At 37.9% G+C, this 19,741-nt stretch overlaps 1 protein-coding gene across 6 annotated transcripts in view; it reads left to right on the top strand.

Moving 5' to 3' along the window:
- LOC104940175 (interferon-induced very large GTPase 1) overlaps positions 1-19,741 on the top strand; it is a 93,004-nt gene that overhangs the window by 65,999 nt on the left and 7,264 nt on the right. Inside the window, exons 2-4 of one of the 6 annotated variants that reach the window (XM_027285830.1) lie at positions 17,681-17,798; positions 17,913-17,999; positions 18,124-18,729. The exons of the other annotated variants lie outside the window; for them this stretch is intronic. Of the exons in view, the coding sequence (XP_027141631.1) occupies positions 17,918-17,999; positions 18,124-18,729 (688 nt within the window). The 5' untranslated portion in view covers positions 17,681-17,798; positions 17,913-17,917. The remainder of the gene's footprint in view (positions 1-17,680; positions 17,799-17,912; positions 18,000-18,123; positions 18,730-19,741) is intronic. 6 annotated transcript variants of the gene reach the window in all.

The following is a 19,741-nucleotide window of genomic DNA, read 5'->3' as shown; positions in this document are numbered from 1 at the left end:
TTCCCCGTCCTCCCCTTTCCTCCCCTTCCGGTCCCTCCCTCCCCCTTTCTCTTTTCTTCTCTTTTCTCCCTCCTTTTTCCTCCCTCCCCCTCCCCCCTCCCTCCCTTCCCTTCTCCCTCCCTCCCTCCCCCTTTTTCTCCCTTCTTCCCCTTCTTCTTCCCCCTTCCCGTTCTCTTCTCCTTTCCCCCCTTTTTTCCCCCCCCTTTTCTTCCCTTCGTTTCCCTTTTCCTTCCCCCTTCCTCTTCCCTTCTTTCCCTGAGAGGATGCTAACGTATGACATCACAACTAACGTTGGTAGAAATCCAGAGGAATTTTTTTCGACAGAAGACTAGAGGTTCTAAGATACGGTGTTTAAGTTTTTTTGGTAGCAAGTGCGTTCAGATCATTTTTACTTCACTTTCAAACTCATTCCCCTGAACAGGCATTTGTGAATGACACAGTCAGACAAAGCCAAACAGGTTGGGGTGTTGTTTAGTACTACACACATATCTTACTCTGGACTGGCCCTGGACATGACAGGACTTCGCTTGACCCCTTTGACAGACTTGTTTCTCTGCATTACACCAGGTTCATGGTCCACTGGGTTTCTCACAGATGATCGTGCTCTTGCCATGTCTAATCTGAGTTGAATGAAAACAGTTTTTTTTATTTCCGTTTATTCTGGTGTATTTGCCATTTGTGTGAGTGTATATTAATCTACCTTTTTGCTCCTCCATTTTTGTGGGATTTTTAAACTTCTATTAGTGACTTGATGTTGGCCACTTGTGTTGTTGATCTTCCAATTTCGTGTGTTTCTCTTGCTGTTTCCTGACACCTCTTAAAAACAGACTATTTTATCTCTTCGTTGGTGCTACAAATCACGTGTTTTTACTTAGTGTCCACCAGTGAATGAACTGGGGCTGATCTGTGGACACAATGATACAAGCACTAGCAGGAAACCGAGTCTTAAATCAAGTCTTGTAGCCCAACTTCGTGACCAATGAGAAAGGAACATTTTAACAAGTAAGATTTTAACTGTAATTTGTATAGATATATTTGAATTAATTTCAAAAAGCTGTCAAAAAGGGGATCCATCTAACTAAAAACCGGGAACTTCACCAGGAGTCATGGAGGTCAACAAAGCGCAACTGAAATAGTGAGGAGTCAGCCAGAGGGAGACGTGAAACCTGAAGAACTCTTCAACAGACGGGCTAAAAGAAGAATTATTAGATTTATTTGTATGTGATATTACTGTATAATATATAGTGTTAAGACACTACTACTCACATTGAACGGGTGTTGTCTTATTGATATTATTCTCCATGTATTTTTTGTTTTTCAGGTGATCCTGAACTCACACTGTGTGTATTGGTGCCACAACGTCATGAATTGCGATGCAAATAAATATTTACTTGAACCTGACAAACAAGTACATGTGGGACAGTTTTCATCTAAACGTCTGATATGAGTTATGTGGTCGGACATCTCCTGTCATTAAACATGTTGGTATAAAACAACTTACACTGACACATTCCCATTAAATAAGGGAATTCACGCTTTCTCTTACTGTTAACAAATGTCTGCTAATAACAGCCATTACAGTTCAGGTCTGCAGTGGTTGAAAAGCTTTTGGGAAAGGATCACTTCACTTATTAGTGGACAGTTTGTGCCTCATCAGTCAGATGAAAAAGTGAAAGTGCATTGACAGGACCTGAACCGAACAGCAGTTTTGTGGATGAAAAAGATACCCACACATGTACAAGCAAAGTATGTGGATTGAAAAGAGAGGATATAGACCTCTATTTGAAAAAATAGATGTCCATGGCTCTCTGAAAATGATTCCCAAACTGCTGATCGTAGGACTGATGTGTGATGGAAAAATCATAAGAGCAGAAGAACATCTGGATGATGGGAATCCACGCCTCGCGAAGATTCCCGGCGATATCAGAGTTCCGCAACTCAAACAGGTGAGAATTTTTATGTTGGTATCACAGTTGTACTGTCTTAAAAGATAATGGTGACTAATCAATCTGCTGCAATAGTAAAAACCTGCAAGAGGTCTCATGCTGCATGTCTTGTCTGTGAGAATTTCTATTGGTTAGTCCCACATTGTGAGAGGACTGACATAGTCTTCAATCTTTTTCTTGTTTGACCACTCATGCTTATCTCCTCTTTTGAATTATTATTTGGTAGCATCCCTATTATAAAGTTTCAATCTCCTTCAGTCTGTCAATCATACCAATTAAGTTGTTTCGTTACTTTTAGTTGTTAAACAAAGTCTTCTTCCAGTGATCTGTGGTATTTTGTTTTGGACTTGACACACAGTACGAGACTCCTCAGGCCTCATAGTGGCCTTTTTTTAAAGGATAAGTGGCTGAACAGCTATGTTGTTGGTTTCACAGCAGCTGTTTCAGCTGAAAAAGCTTTTTAAAAGCCCATGTACACTGTACAACTATACACCATGTGCTGCAGCAGACCAGTAGAAGAAGCTTTCGATACGGCTGAGTGAATCATAGTGGGAATTTAGGACAGCTGGTCTGACGGGTGATATGTTTCCTTTGAACTCCTAATTTTTTTTTTTTTTAAAAATCACCTAAAAATTAGTAAATATATGAACATCATGGATTAACTTATTCAACCGTGAATGTACTTTTATTTATTGCCCGCAACAGCAGAAGAGATGGAGCTCAGTTCATCGTAGGCTGTCTGGACAGTGAACTTAGAGCACCAGAGAGTGTTAATGGTTAGGTTTTTTTACGCCAGGGTTTTGTATAGACCAAAAAACAACAATTCTTGCATGTTTTGATCCTGAAACTCTTGTGTTACATTCTCTGCCAGTAGATAAACGATGGGAGGAGGCAGCTGAATACATGATGGTGAGTTCTATTTTTTTTTTTTATGCTACCTATTTTTTTCTTTTGTACAGCACTAGACACTTATACCTCTTGTATGCATCATTAAAACAAAAGAGTAAAGTACAACCGTTAATGCAATTAACGGCCAATAAACATTTTTTCCCATTATAATTGTTTGAACACACAATTCTGAACTAATCTCCATAATAATTTTGGACTACTGCATGACGTTATTATATTAGTAAGGGTATTAATAAAAATCCTAATAAATTGGACTGGAGCCAACAATAATGTAAGAATATATTAAAAACAATTTTTTTTTGCAATAAAAGTGTTACACTTTCGACACCTATTTTGCTGTTGCCTCTTTCAAAATCTTTCACGTTTACAAAAACTTGACCCCATAAACACACCGCCACACCATCCTACATGTTCAAAAAGAGTTAGAAAAAATGCACTGTTGTCCATATCTTATTGACATATATACCTTTTTTGACGATCTTTGTCCTCAGATGCAGGAGACCATTTGTTTTAATCACACATTCTCACCTGATATTAAACTATTAAGTCATTCCTTACGCAGATCTTACTTCAATAACCCTGTTTGTTTGAACCCTCATTACTCGTCTCTCAATGCTTATGTACCAAATCTGACTCCTGAAAGGTTTTACATGAAAAGTTTTACCAAATCAGAACCCTTGTACAGTTGGACCTATATAAAGTGTCAATGTAATAAATTATTAAATGTGTTTGTGTATACAAAAAAGCCTAATGATGTAATACTGTCTGCTTTTATTCTTCTATTATTATTATTATATTCTTTTATTATTATGCTTACTGTGAGGTCTTCGCCCATTCAAATCAAGTAGTTTAATGACTACACACACACACCCACCCACACACACCAACACCCCACACACACACACACACACATTGCACCACACACACACCATGCACACCTACTTTCTGTCTTGAGAATGATTACTGTTTTGTATTGTTACTATTACCTTATTGTCAATGTTATGAATCTGACCTCTATCAAGATCTTTGTCCCGACCACTTATTTTCATTATAAATGTCCCCTTAATGTACAACATATTACCAATTACTTTCAGTTGATGTTTTGTGCTCTGAATTGGTTGTACCCACTTGTGTGTGTGGCCTATATGTTTTTAATCATGTTAAATTAATCTTTGTTTTCTTAGTGTGATACACTGAATGAACCTGAACCTCGAGAAGACTTGATGCACAAAAAACCAACCGACAATGGAGGAAAATTCTGAAATCAAGTGAACCAATCTACAATAAAGAGAAAGTAAATTATGAAGAACTTAATTGTACGAATAACAATAATAATAATAATACTAATAATTAAATATAATAATAATAATAGTTCTATTCTTGTTATTTATTTATTATTATATTAATAATTAATCATAATTAACTGTAACAATAACTGATTAAGCTCATACAGTAACATTAAATTACTAACATTGGACATAATTATGAAAAACATATATTGGTTCAATAGACCATTGCTTGACCTTTTCATAATATAGGTTTTATACTTTATCCTACTTCACTTACTTTAGAATGGATGGGAAGAAGACAAAGGATACGGTAAAAGAAACTATTTTATTTACAGGTCTATTCAAGCGATATTTACTTTATATCTCACTGTATGATGTTATAATTCTAACATACCGTACATTTCATTTACTTATTTACAGCAGTCATTGCAGATTTCTGAGGAGATCAACAGAAGAGAAAACAACATCAAGAGAGAGAAACTGAAAAAAACTGTTTGGTATAGACTTCCCTTCAAGAAACACATCACAAGAAGTTCCCACCAGCAGATTTTCTTAAAATTGGTCACCATCCTCTAAAACTGGACCATGGCCACATCGTGAGAAAGATCTAGCTCATACTTTTTCTTCAGGTTGATGGGATTAGGACTCCACAGCCAGACTATCTTCATGTAAGGACAAGACAGCCCAGAGTTGGCCTGTCAAATCCTGTTCAGTGTTGCTCAATGTTGAGACAGACGACAGCGACTAGATCGCTCTATATCGCACCAGTTAGAATCTGATCAGTCAAAAAAGAATCCATGTGCATCCAATGGACGTTCAATGGGCAGTATTTCACTGCTCAGACAGCTTTTTAAAGTCAGAACATGTTATCAAAGCTATACATGTCCGTATACGCCTTTACCTTGTTGTTACTGACCCAAGTCACTATGGATGTTGAGTGCTCTGGAACTTCAGACAAATAAAAAAAACATGGAAGTAACTCAAAATGAAACACGATCAAAACATTGTTACCCTGAAGGTATGCCCATCTGCCAAAGCTGAGACACCCATGGTTGCATTCTCGCCTCGGGTTCTATATCTCTGTCTAATGCTCAGCTGATGACACTTTGTATCAACGACCATCACACACCTTCTTCCCAATACTGCCCAGGGATCAGCACCAAGTCTCGTCATTGATGGATGGAGTTGTAGAGATTGCCTTGGTACTTGCCCTCTGGAAACCCAATGATGCTTTCATGACTCGTGTTTGCCCTTCTGTACTCTCATGGTGATGCCTCTTGTGATTGGAAAAACAACTTTATACTGACTGAAAAATCTTTCGTAATGGTGTCTTGTACCACCTCTGGGAAAAAGGCAGGAAACTTATCTCAAACCTTTAACAAGTCTCTGAAGCCTCTCATTAATCTCTCTTGCGATGATGCTGTGGTAGAGTTCAGATGAAAAAAAAAGGAAAATCACAAACTGGCCTGAAAGACAAAAGCCATCAGATGTTTCTGAAGAACTGAAAAGATTCATGAGAAACATTTTGTCGGACCACATGACTCTTCACAGCTTGAAACCATGGCTGCTGTCCCTGGAATCAAAGGATGAAAATGACGCAGCCTGCAACAAAGGAAATTGCTGCTATGAAAATAGTAGATTTGTTTCAGGGATGGATGTTTAAAGATCAAAGCATACATTTCTTCTTGTCTCAAGGCAAAACTGTGGCATGAATGGAGCAGGAATACAAAGAACTTTATCACCTCAAGGACACATTGAGATGGAGAATGTGAAAAGCAACAGAAACTGAAGACAATACGACAAATCAACAGAAAGCTTCCCAGTGAACTATGCAGTGTTCATTGAAGCCCCCTCATCTTTGAAAGTCAGCAGACAAAGAGTATTCGTCGTGATTCAGATTCTTATAACATACCCTCTCCACAGGCGATCTCTCTTCATTCTCAAAAATATGATATAAAACGTGGTCTGAGGTCTTGACTTAAGAAGAAGAAGCAGGAAAATCTGATCAGTTAAAAAGCAAGAAAACTGAACTCAAAGCAATATCAGCAAAAACACAGTCAGCAACGTTTGGTTCTGAGCACATCTTTAGAGAAATGGGACAAATCTATGAAGCCCCAAATCTCTGCAGGAACAAACAAAGTGCGACAGACTGACTGGGTTAAAATACCAAAGCTGGCTGCAGAGCTGATGATCTCAGGGACATCCATATGGAGCTGTGGATGGTGATGCACATCATGTTGCCTTTAACATGGATTTCTGTCTTTTAGATGAAGTCATCAAGAAACTGGGCGACAAGAAGTTTGTTTTGTCAGTTTAGGCGTACAAGCAGTGGAAAATCAACTATGTGAACTGCATGTTTGGGTTTACAGTTTTCAGTGAGTGCTGGCAGGTGCACCAAGGGTGCCTTCATGCAACTACAAGGTGTCAGAGGAGATCAAGACAAAACTTTCAGTTTGACGTATGTTCAGTGGTGGACCACGAAGGACTGCGTGCTCTTGCGTGAGGTAACACCATCTTCACCATGACATGAACTGGCCACATTTGTTGTGGTCTGGGAAACATGACTTTGATCAACATCTTTGGGAGAAATCCAGCTGACATGCAGATGTTCTGCAGATTGTTGTTCAGGCTTGATGAGGATGAAGGAAGTCAATCACCCAAGTTGTGTGTTTGTCACCAGAATGTTACAGAGTGCGGCTGCAGAGCAAAACATGGATGAAAGAGACGCCTGCAAGAAAAACTGGACGAGAGGGCCCCATAGCTGCGCAAAAGAAGCGATGTGTTGCTGAGTTGCTTCAGTGATGTCATTGCATTTGATGTGCAAAAGATGTGAAATATTTTGTCCAACTATAGGAGGGAAGTCCACCTATGGCTCCTCCAATCTCAGGTATACTGAGGCGTCCAGGAGCTGAGACTTCATCCTCTCTAAAGCTCACAGTCAGCTGGGATTTACTCTCTCACAGTTCAAAAGCAAAATTCATGATCTGTGGGGAATGCCCTGTTGATGAAAAATTTGTTTTCAGTTTCAAAAACACACTTGTGAGTTGCAGTGTACAGAAAACTTGAGGATCAGTATGGAACTGGACCTGGGCCTGAGGAGCACATGTTGCCATTGAAAACCAGTTTCATACCGAAATTGAAATGGAAAACTTGACAGGTTGAGGTCAGTTATCTTTATGAAAGAAATTAGCAAAAATATGAAGAGAATTAAAAAGGATATGACAATTACTTTGATGACGAAATTGATAAGAAATGTTGGTCCAGTGGAAAGGCCGATTTGAAACAATCAAAGAGTTTCATGATGAAGCAAGTGAGAGAGTTGTTTAAAAGAAAACTGGATGAGACGTTATCCAGCAGAGGAAGCTTGTGTAAAGCAATGATGACAGAAGACAGAGTTTGAGAAACAAGCTGCTGCAAAAGAGTAAGAAAGCTCGCTCATCAGTTAAAAGAAAGGCACCGCTGAAGAGGAACTGAAAAAACATTCACCTTGTCTGGACGTCTGTGTTGAGAAATACGCAGTTTAAAGCCTATTGAGGATATAACTTGGAAACAAGTCAGTCAACTATCCTTCGAAGATCTTGTGTTTTGAATGGTCTCTTATAGCTGAATCCAAAAAGAGTGGCAACGTACAAAAAAACATATCAGAGCTTGGTTATTACATCATTCGTATCCTTCACAAAAAAGAACGTGTGGTCAGTGCCATTAAAATGTTGTGCTGCAAAAACTTCCACATGAGGAACACAAGTGATCAGATCCCTCATCCTACTGTTGAAAACAGTCTCTTGATTTATTACAGAGCAAACCCGTAGCTACAAGAGGCTATAATTCAAACTTCTTACAAGAAGTGTCAACAAGGCAAAAAGAAAAGTGACAAATTTGAATCACAGAGGAAATATGCTCTGAAGAAGGAGTTCACAGTTGATCTCTTACGGCTGTTTTTGACAAAGTAGGGAGTTGGCTTTCAGAGTCCCACAAGAAATTCAAAATGAAGAACGATGCACTACTTATTTGGAAACCAAGAAAAGCAATATACAAACGTTTTCAGAGCTTCTGCAAAGGAAACTCATCTGCTGTGTGCTTGGAGAACTGATCTGTGAGAAACTGAAGAGTTCCACTGTTGAGGCTGTCTGTAACAAGACTGCCATTTCTTGCTGGAGAGATGAAGTGCAGTATGTCCAGCATTCAGTGGTAACGGCTGAACTTGGAGAAAAGAAACATGTCTTGAAGTCACTGGCAGAGAAAGAGGAATTGATGGTTTTATCACCTTACATCCAACGCCCAAGACAGCAGAGGACTTTTATCAAAGAGGAAGTAAAGAAATACATCTTCACAGAGAACAAAGATGAAGCACAGAAAATACTCAAGAAAATGTGAAGAGATCAAACAACTTGTGGTCGAGCTTTATTTACTGCAACGAGTGAAGTCAAAACTCAGAAAGAGAAGAAGAGAAGAAGAAGAATGAAGAAGGAAGAAGAAGAAGAGAAGCACGAAGAAGAAGAAGAAAAACAACAACAAGAAAATGAAAAAACAATGAAAAAGTGGGTGGAGAACTTTTCCAGTTCATACAGATGTGCTGAATTTGCCCATTTCTTTGAAAAATTTCAGACCTAAACCATTTGACTTCTAAAGAGATAGAGAAGCCTGGAATGTGTTCATGAATGAGATCAGCGCCTCCCATGAATAAGATGATGAATTCAGGCTGCGTCGATCAGATCCTCATCGATTAGCTGTAACTGCTGCTGGAAACCTGTCCATTCTGTGCAGCTGTTTGTACCAACACTGTTGAAGATCACTCTCCTGACAAAAACAATGTGCCTTTTCATCGCCCTTTGCGATAATGGAGTACACTTTAGAGACACAGATGAACCGGGACATCGATTTCCTGCACGACATTCAGTTGCAAGTGATAAAAGTTTTCTCCCCCCTCATGATTCAGATAAGACATATCCTTTTAAAGAGTTCAAAAGCTGGAGAGAGTTGCTTCATGGGATTACTCCTGTGGGTCTAACTGACATATGGAATGGTTGTATGTCGATTTCAAAACGCGCTTGAAGAGCACTATAAATAAAATTTCCATGGCCAGAGGAGAAATCCCTCCTGAGTGGAAAAACTACAGTAAACAAGAAGCGATTAAACGTCTGGATGGAATGATCAAATCATAGTGATCCAGAAAAACCGAAAGTTTATTACCATAACAGAATTCCAAACTTTGTAAATGTTCAAAAGACAGGAGATTTTGATTTGATTGACATTAAGTGCAATAAGAATGCGATGATGAAGCCAAAATGTCTGGATGCACATGTTTTAATTTGATCACTATGTAGCCTGTTTTAATTCTATCATTGGTTTAGTACTACAGCATTGGTAGTAAGGATTTTTCAAAATGGCGTGTGTAATCACAAAGTTCTGGTTTTTGTAGCCATTAAATGATAAAACATGAATTGTACGTATATAAATCATTTAGGTTATTGAGGTTTTTGTTTGCTCATTTATTTTACAGATGAAGATGCAGTAAATTATGTTGAATATTTCAAGGATTGTTTCAATAAGTTTTAGCATATTATGGGCACATTTTGATTTTGAGGTATTATTTCACATTTTAACCATTTTACTTTTATGATGAAAATCTCACAGATAGACATTGTTATGTAGAGTTTTTTTCTTCTTCCATAGATGGGCATTTTCTTAAGTTTTAGGTTTTAAAGAGAGAATGGTGTAGAGGTGATCTTAGATATGTTGTCAGAAGTGTATATAATTCACTCATTTTGGTATATGGAAGCCATCATTTTTATTTTGTACTTTTTCTTTCTTTAATATAGTTGTTCATTCAAAGCCTTAAACAGGCAATACATGTTTTGCCAATTTTAAAAAAATGTATCAATATTTCTGTTATCTTTTTAATTCATCTTTTTTAAGGTTTTGAGGTGATTTTATGTTACCATAATTGATAGACAGGTGTAATCATAAGGTCTATGTTCTGTGAGATTGCATTACTGAACTGTTTATTATAAAAATGTATGAACTTTACTTCTATCGATTTTTTGAGTTCCACAAAAAGAAAAATTCAACAGTTTTACACTATCTCTGTTTTGAATGTTTTTATTTTGACCATATTAGAATTTTGGTTGTATTGTGTTTCATTAGACCTCCTGACATATCAATCTCAATATATAGAAATATCAGTGTGAAGAAAATAATTCTGATATTTCTTTTTTTTTCTTTTTTTTGTTGTTCTTTTTGAATCTTCTGTAGAAAGCTGTGAGTATAATGAGTTATTACAACCTAAAATTCTCTCATCAATTACTTACCAGACAGGTTTCTCTTTCTCAATTTAAACCTTAAGACCTGCACATAGACACAGAGCTTTTCTATGACAGATAGTTCTTATTTGAACAAATCTACCTATTCCTTCCTCCATTCTTGTAAGCGCTTTCTTTCTCTTTGGGTCACGGGGCGCTGGAGCCAGCAGGATTAGAACACAACCCTTCAAAGACAACAAAAACAAGATCATTAATTCAAAACATTTTATCTTCGTGTGCACACAGGCCATTTTTTACATAAAGTTACATTTCCAAGTGTGAAGCTGCTTACCTCTCTAAAGATGAAACATTTCCACAATAACGACCATTCTCAAAAGTCTTGTCTTTTAACCAAAGTGACAACCCAAGCGTGCGTGTGTGATGACAGAAGTTGTGTCTCTTAGCAGATTTTGAAGGCAGCAGGTTTGAAGGTCTCCTGTGATTTGATGTAGCCTGAAGCACGTCCCTTGCCCTCACGGTTGGGAAACTGGACTTCTTCTCCATCAGGACAGCTCCACCTTTAAACATTGTCTCCAGTCAGCTTGAATCACAATTCTTGAATACAAAAGATAGACACAGTAAAACATTTTTATTTTTTGTAGAAAATCTCAAAGCTTCTCCAAAACAAAATCCCACAAACTCTGTGTATGCTAAATATCTCTTTGTTATTTTTGTGTTAACTGACACTTGATGCCTTTCAAAAAGAATTCTAGCGAACCATCTTCACTTCCTCCAGTCGATTCGCTCTACTACATTGTGCCTCTTGTAAAGGGTTAGTGGATTCCCGTTTCTCATCGCCCAACCAACCAGCGTCTTTGAGTGTACAACACAAGAACGGTTTCCATCGTGTCATCGTGGAAAACGAGGGTTAAAGTGCATGCCACGTGTCTGGATCAGAGCCGAGTCGATCTGGAATCTGAGGGATCGAGGATTCTCCGTCCGTGTACAGTAGTCTTATATTTAGTGGTTGCACGCTTGAACAACCCACAGTTCATGTAAGGCATCATAATCCCATTATACTGCATAAAAAATGTTTTTTTTCTGCCAAAATGTTTAACTTTTTCCACTGCAGCTAACAGAATGCATCCCCATACTATATCGAACAGTATTGTATTAAGAGGCCTAATATAAAATTAAATTGTGATTGTTTGGATAGCTTACCTCTCAGCATCATGCAGAAACCAACCCTTTTACTTCAAGCTGATCTCCAGCTCTAACAGTAAACACTTCTTCAATCAAGTTGCTGAGAAACAGCGCGGTTGCAGACAGTTTCATTAGAAATGAAGGTTACTGTGATTCATAATATAATTGTGGCAGGACTTGGAGAACACTTATCTAGGTCACCAAATATAACTAAGCATTGTTGTAACTTTACCATGCTCTTTGGCTACTGGTTGTTGGTCGTGTAACAGTCCTGGAGCTAATGAGAAGATGTAGGAGAGGGACACAGAGAGGCCGACTTCTGTCCTGGAAGCCACAAAGTAGTAGCATGACTGTGGAAGTTTAACTTAAATTATAATGTAGCACAACGATATGATTCAGTCAAAGGACTTCTTAGTTAGTGTCACTGTGTGGACTATTCATCATCATGTTAATTCAATAGTCTATTCAAGCAGAGGCACTGCTCTGTTTATCCACTGCTGCTGAAGTCATTTGCAAATAGGATGAACTGGCTCTTTGATCATGGAACAGTTTTGAGTACAGCTGCCACCAGTGTCACGTGAACGTGTTTGAAACTCTGCCATGAGATATTTAAATGTTTATTATGTTGGGAGACATTGTTGTAGTAACCGTATATTAATCTATGAATTAAAAAACATACGTCACTGTTGGATCACGAAAAGATAAAATATATTGTGATTATCATTAAACTCCAGGCTATTTTAAGGTATCTACTAATGTTTATCTCATTCCTTCTTCTTACTGACGAACTGGTTTCTTGTGAATTTGTTGACAGCTAGGTTCTTCATCTGACATCAGCATTCGTTTAACGTGTGTAGTTTTGCTCCATGACATTTCTGTACCGGACTCAATTTTTCTTTTCTCTCAGTATCATTCTATAAAGTAAGGCATTTCATTAGTTTTAGTGTTAATCAATTAAATTAAAGAATTAATACCATTAAAGTAAATGGACTATCTTCAACAAGATTCGTTCTGTTTACGCTACATATTTCATATTTTGTAGAGAACACCTGGCACTGTGCGTAACAAGCTGTTGCGTACAGGACTTTATCTGTCGTCGAGTGCGAGTGTATCCTGCACACACTATCTCTCCTCATGGTCAGCGAGTATTCTTACCAAGGTATTAACAGGTGTTTTGATATGTTTGATATTTGTCTTGATGATATACACAGAGTATATTATCATTTAAAAAGCTTGTCACTGGATGCATTGATGAAGCCACAACGTTTTTCAACGTAATACTGTCATTGAATTATACGTTTTTGATGCCCTCCAGTGTCACAATAAGGAAACTGTCAACGCATTAAATCGTAAGGTTGACATAATAAGATTCACTTCCGGTGAATATCCTATGACGTAAAGTTTATAGCAAACCAAACTGAAACAGTTAGAAAGGAAGCGACATTTTCCTTATATCATAAAATCCTTTCACTTACGATTGTAAGTGTTGTGTGGGTGACTGGCGCACTGATCCTCTCGCTGAGTATCAGTGACATTAACCCGTTCGCCTTGCCTTCTTCGGCACATAACCTCCGCCTTGCTGGCTGTTGTAGTGTTCACCACGAGACATCCTATAATCGTCTCTGGTTTCACTCATGTATTGACGCGGCTTGACGACTCCAACACTTCAAACAACCTTTTTTGTTAGATTGTTTCTGGTGCTTCAGTTCTGCCATTTTACTTTGAAAGTAGTCACCGGAAGGTCCGCCATGACTGTCATTTTATTAATCCACGTGTTGCAGTTTCACAATAAATTGCGATTCTGAGGTCTGAATTTCGGTTGTAAGGTTACTTAAAAACTAGCTCTGTCTTCCTCCATAGCTGGTCCCATAAAACCGTCTGTATCGACGCGAGATCGATTCGGGAGTTTTTTCCAGGCATGTCATTTTATTTTGATAATATTTCCCCGGAACTGTGGTGCGTCGTCATTTTCGCATTGACGCTAGCTTTATTAATATACACGTGTTGCAGTTTCAAACTGTGACCACCGGGATTGCGACAAAGACTCGTGATTGCCACAGAGGACGAAGGCACGTGTTGTGATTAAGTTTTAATCGTCCAGTTTCGCAGTGTGAGCTGTTATTATTAACATAGTACAACTTCGCATAAATTAATTCACCATGACAGGTGGAGGCCCCCTGAAGGCATTCATTTACTGTGTGTGCGTTTGCTCCATGACATTTTCTGCTACAGGACCTAATTTATTCTTTGCTATCAGTTTCAGTTAGGCAATTTTCAATTTAGTTTTAAGGTGAATCAATTAAATTAAAGAATATTACATTAAATTAAATGACTATCTTCGAAAGATTCATTATTATTGTATTTACTCTTTTGAATAAAAAAAAAGATAATAGTTTCATAAAAGATGCGTTCATGTCGAATGTTCCTGTGTGTCTTACATGCAGAGGATCAATCACTGTCTCTGTGACAGAGTTCTTATTTTCTCCTTCCAAAATTTCAAAGATTTTTTAAATGCTATGTGGCAGTCTATCTGCAGCGCATCTTCTGTCTGGAGGATGTGAACGAATACTGCCGAGCCGCATCCTGCTTCACATGTGGAGCTTTTAACAAACCCAGTGTGCGTCTTGATCACGTCCCAATGTGCTACAGTTCCTGTGATGATACGGAGAACCACAGAAATTATTACGTCTTAATGCAGCCTCAATTCAATTTAACCCAATTGTCCCAAATACGCGACTTAGCGATTCAGTCATCATGATTCTGTCATCACATTTTCCTTTAAATCCAATTAAATTGCAGTGCCATTTCACCCATTCATGTGTAGAACACCTGGCACGTGCGTAAAAGCTGGGCGTAAAGAGTTCGAGTGAGAGTGTATCCTGCACACAACTCTCTCTTCCTCATGTCAGCGAGTATTATTTTTCCCATGGTATTAACAGGTGTTTTGATATGTTTTTAGTTGATTGATGAACACAGAGTTATTAATCATTAAAACGCTCTGTACTGGATGCAATCGATGAAAGCACAACGTTTTTCAGCGTACCCACTTCATTGAATTATCGTTTTTGCTGCCATCCAGTGGTCACAAGGAGATAAACGCAACACATGAAAATCATTCAACTACTATGACCTAAAGTTACAGCAAACAAATTGAAAACAGTTAGAAGGAAGTGACTTTTATTATCATCATAAAATCCTTTGTTGGATTGTTTCTGGTGAATAGAAACACCTCAGTTTACAATGTGATTTTTCTCCTTTAGCCTCTTTGATTCTGATTTGGTAACTTTCATACAGACAGGTTATTGACATACAGTCTGTAAACTTGTGTGAAAAAGGTTTTATTCAGTTTGTTTGCTTACAGTGCAGTGCACACATGCTCTTATAGTAATCCAGTACACTTAATGTCACAGTCTGTTTTACTTCTTTGCTCTTCGTTCTTTTCTTCTCAAAACCAGATTGGGATCACACTGTCACTCTGTCATTCACTGCAGTGTTGTGCACATTTTTAATATTTCTCTTTTATTTTAAAACCTGTGTCACACATTCTAAATATACACACAGCTAACAGTGTAGAAATCCAAGAGAGAGAAGTTATAAGAAGGTTATAATTTATTAGATCTCATCATCTGAACAAAGTGCGTCATTATCATTTCTACTTTCACTTTCAAACTCACTGCAGCAGCATTTCACAATGGTTCATTAGTAACACTGTTTTCTCACAGCATGATGGCTTGACATTATAATCTGAGTTAAAAACAGTTTATTTTATTTTTATTTTATTCTGATTGTATTTGCATTTGGTGAGTGTGTATTAATTCACCTTGCTCTCATTTAATGTGATATTATTTAGATAAATTGGTGCCCCACTGTGTTTGTTGTTCCTCATTTGGTGAGTTTATCTTGTTGTTTCTTGGCCAGGACACCTCTAAAATAGACAATATTAATCTTGGTGTGATCCAGTGAATAAACCTGGTGAGGCTGAATATGCAGACAAGAATGATAAAAGCAGGGGGAGTCACGTGAGGAAGAGGAAGGAAATGGCAACGCCTTAGATATTCTCCGACAATAAATAACAATGAAACTGTGTAAACTCTCCGTGAGAAGACCATCCAACAAAGAGAATTTTGGAGATGTGTTGGGAAAAGGGGAAAGAACAAAAATCAAGCTTTGGGTGGGTCAGTGAGGGAATAGCAGAACAACTAAAAATACAGGAAATAGAAATGAGCAGTTCTGTCGACGATAATACCAGAATGGATGATACAGGAAGCAATTGCTGTAAATTTACAGCCAATTTTCTATGGGGTGCCGTTTGTTAAGTGGCTCGCGCTGAAAATAACAGCAACATTTTGTCACATTTAGCTTCAAACAATGTTTAAAAACTGTTTTGAATTTTTGAGAGTCACTTTTTTGCACATTTAGAACAATATTTGTGAACTTAGAGATATTTTAAATATTTAAATCCAAATGTTAAATGTAAAATCTAAATGCTAAATCTAAATGTTAAATGTAAATGTAAAATCTAAATGTTAAATATAAATCTAAATGTTAAATATTAATCTAAATCTAAATGTATTTGACATACATGTAAACATGTGTGAAAAAGGTTTTATTCAGTTTGTTTGCTTACAGTGCAGTGCACACATGCTCTTATAGTAATCCAGTACACTTAATGTCACAGTCTGTTTTACTTCTTTGCTCTTCGTTCTTTTCTTCTCAAAACCAGATTAGGATCACACTGTCACTCTGTCATTCACTGCAGTGTTGTGCACATTTTTAATATTTCTCTTTTATTTTAAAACCTGTGTCACACATTCTAAATATAGACACAACTAACAGTGTAGAAATCAAGAGGAAGAAGTTATAAGAAGGTTATATTTTTTTAGAAAGTGCGTCATTATCATTTCTACTTTCACTTTCAAACTCACTGAACAACATTTCACAATTGTTTATTAGTAACACTGTTTTCTCACAGCAAGATGGCTTGACATTATAATCTGAGTTTAAAACAGTTTATTTTATTGTTACGACCATAAGGGGTATGAAAAGAAGTAACATAAAACCAGATTTTAAAGGTTAATAAACAAAAGTATTTTATTAAATGAAAGTTCTGACAGTTTTTAACAAAAGGAGGTGAGGCAAAAGGGGATCATAGATAGCTCAGAGCTGTCTGAAACTTTATGTGGTTGTTAAGACCAATGGTATGCACAATTCTGCTGCATAATTAATGAGGGGGCGGGGCAAAAGCACTCTATAGCGCCCCCTGGAATTTTTCTTTGGAACAGCCCCGCCACAGTTTTGCACACAGAGTCACGAAACCCAGCTGAATTGTAGAACATGGCAAGACCTACAAAAAAGTCTCTTGGACCAATGGGCTAAAATGAACAGGAAGCGAGATATTTAAGCCGATTTCTTCTGGGAAAAAATGAGACTCTATTGACCTTTTGGCTGATTTTCCGGCAAAAGTGTGGGGCTATCATATACTTTGTTAGAGCTGTCTGAAACTTCTTGTGGTTGTTAAGACCAATACTATGCACAATTCTGCTGCATAATTAACGAGCAGGCGGGGCAAAAGCGCTCTATAGCACCCCCTGGAATTTTTCTTTGGAACAGCCCCGCCACAGTTTTATGAAACACAGAAACACAGAATTATGAAACTCAGCCGAATTGTAGAACATGACAAGACTTACAAAGGTCTCTTGGAGCAATGGGCTACAATGAACAGGAAGTTATCAAAATGATGCATTTTGGGGAAACTGTGTGGCCGTGGCGCTCGATGCACATTTCCACATGCGCACATTTCGACATGCACACATTTCGACATGCACACATTTCGACATGCGCACATTTCGACATGCGCACATATGCGAGGGCCCGACCATCGCTGCTTGCAGCTTTAATTACGATTGTATTTGCATTTGCTGAGCGTATATTAATTCACCTTACTCTCATTTTATGTGATATTATTTAGTTAATTGGTGTGTCACTGTGTTTGTTGATCCTCATTTTGTGAGTTTATCTTGATGTTTCCTGGCCCAGACACCTCTAAAACAGACTATTTTAATCTCAGTTGGTCTAAAATCACGTGTTTTCTTAGTGTGATCCAGTGAATGAACCTGGTGAGGCTGAATCTGTGGACAACAATGATAAAAGCACATCAGCAGGAAGAGAGTCTGAAATCAAGTCTGTAGCACCTTCTGTGACCAATGAGAAAGGTAACATTTTAACAAGTTAAGAATTTAACTGTAATTGTATATATTATATTTCAATTAAGTTTCAAAAGCTGTCAAAAAGGAGAATCCATCTAACTAAAACCAACACTTCAACAGGAGTCATGGAGGTCAACAAAAGCAGCAGTGAAAGTAGTGAAGAGTCAGCAGAGGAGAGTGAAACACTGAAAGACTCTTCAACAGACGGTAAAGAAGAATTTTCAGATTTAATTTGTTATATTTAATGTAACATAATACAATGTAGACAACTCTACTTCACTTTAACTGTGGTGTGTCTTATTGATATTATTCTCCATGTATTTTGTTTCAGTGATTCCTGAACTCACACTTGTGTTAATTGGTGACACAAAGTCCATTGAGATTGGATCAAAAAATATTTTACTTGACCATGAAAAACAAGCAAATGTGGGACAGGTTTCATCTAAACTGTATGATTTATGTGGTCGGCACATCTCTGTCATTAACATGCTTGGTCTACAAAACATTGACACTGACACATTCCCATTAAATAAGGGAATTCACGCCTTTCTCTTACTGTTAACAAATGGTCTGCATAACAGCCATTACAGTTCAGGACTGCAGTGGTTAGAACAAGCTTTTGGGAAAGGATCACTTTCCTATTTAATGACAGTTGTGACTCATGAGTCAGATGAAAAATGTGAAAGTGCATTGACAGACCTGAAAGCCAACAGCAGTTTTGATGAAAAAAGATACCACACATGTACAAGAAGTATGATGGATGAAACAGAGATAATAGCTCTGTTTGAAAAAATAGATGTCATGGTCTCTGAAAATGATCCACACTGCTACAGTGGACTGACTTGTGATGAAAATAAAGAGCAGGAAGAACATCTGGATGATGAATCCAATGAAGAAGAATTGGTCGATACCTCAGAGTTTCAGCAAAATCAAACAGGTGAGATTTTAATGTTGGTATTCACAGTTGACTGCTTATAAGATAATGTGGACAGATCAAATCTGCTGCAATAGTAATAAACCTGCAAAGAGCTCATTGCTTAGATGTCTTGTCTGTAAATTTCTATTTTGGTTTTGAGAGGATGACATAGTCTCAATGAGAATTGTCAATATTTTCTGTTGACCATCTCATTGCTTATCTCCTCTTTTGAATTATTATTTGGTACATCACATTATAAAGTTTCATCTCCTTCAGTCTGTCACATTATACCAATTTAAGTTTGCTGTTACTCTTTAGTTGATAAACATAAGTCTTACCCGACGTGACTGTGTATTTTGTCTTTGGACTTTGACACCACAGTACGAGACTCCTCAGCCTCTTAGTGGCCTTTTTTAAAGGATAGTGGCTGCTACACGCTTGTTGTTGGTCACAGCAGCTGTTTTCAGCTAAAAAGCTTTAAAAACCCATTGTACACTGTAAACTATACACTATGTGCTCAGCAGACAGTGAGAAGCCGTGATAGCGGCTGGTGAACATAGTGGAGAATTTAGAAGCTGGTCTGAAGGGGTGATATCGTTTCCCTTTGAACTCTAATAAAATCACCTAAAAATTAGTAAATATAATGAACATAGGATGATGACTTAATTCAACCGTGCAATGTACTTTTATTATTGCCCAGCAGCAGACGAGATGGAGACGACTGCAGTTGAAATCAACCTAACCTCACAGTAAAGTAAACTGCTGTGAACTACAGCTGCTGTTAGCCAATGTTAGCTCAGTTCATTAGCTAGGCTGTCTGAACAGTGAGCTTAGAGCCCCAGAGGAGTGTCAGTGTTTGTACTCCAGGTGTTTTGGGCCACTGGGAAGAGGAGGTTTTCAGACCCAGGGACCAGGAGAATGTTGATGGAGAACAAAGCCAGTATTGTGCCAGAGTTGTAGCTGGCTCACTCATTCACACACATTCATACACTGAGGGCGGAGGCTGCAATGCAAGGTGTCAGCTGCTCATCAG

The sequence above is a fragment of the Larimichthys crocea genome, chromosome XII, assembly GCF_000972845.2.
Source record: "Larimichthys crocea isolate SSNF chromosome XII, L_crocea_2.0, whole genome shotgun sequence".
Classification (NCBI taxonomy): domain Eukaryota; kingdom Metazoa; phylum Chordata; class Actinopteri; family Sciaenidae; genus Larimichthys; species Larimichthys crocea.
This window is presented reverse-complemented; position numbering and strand designations above follow the sequence as displayed.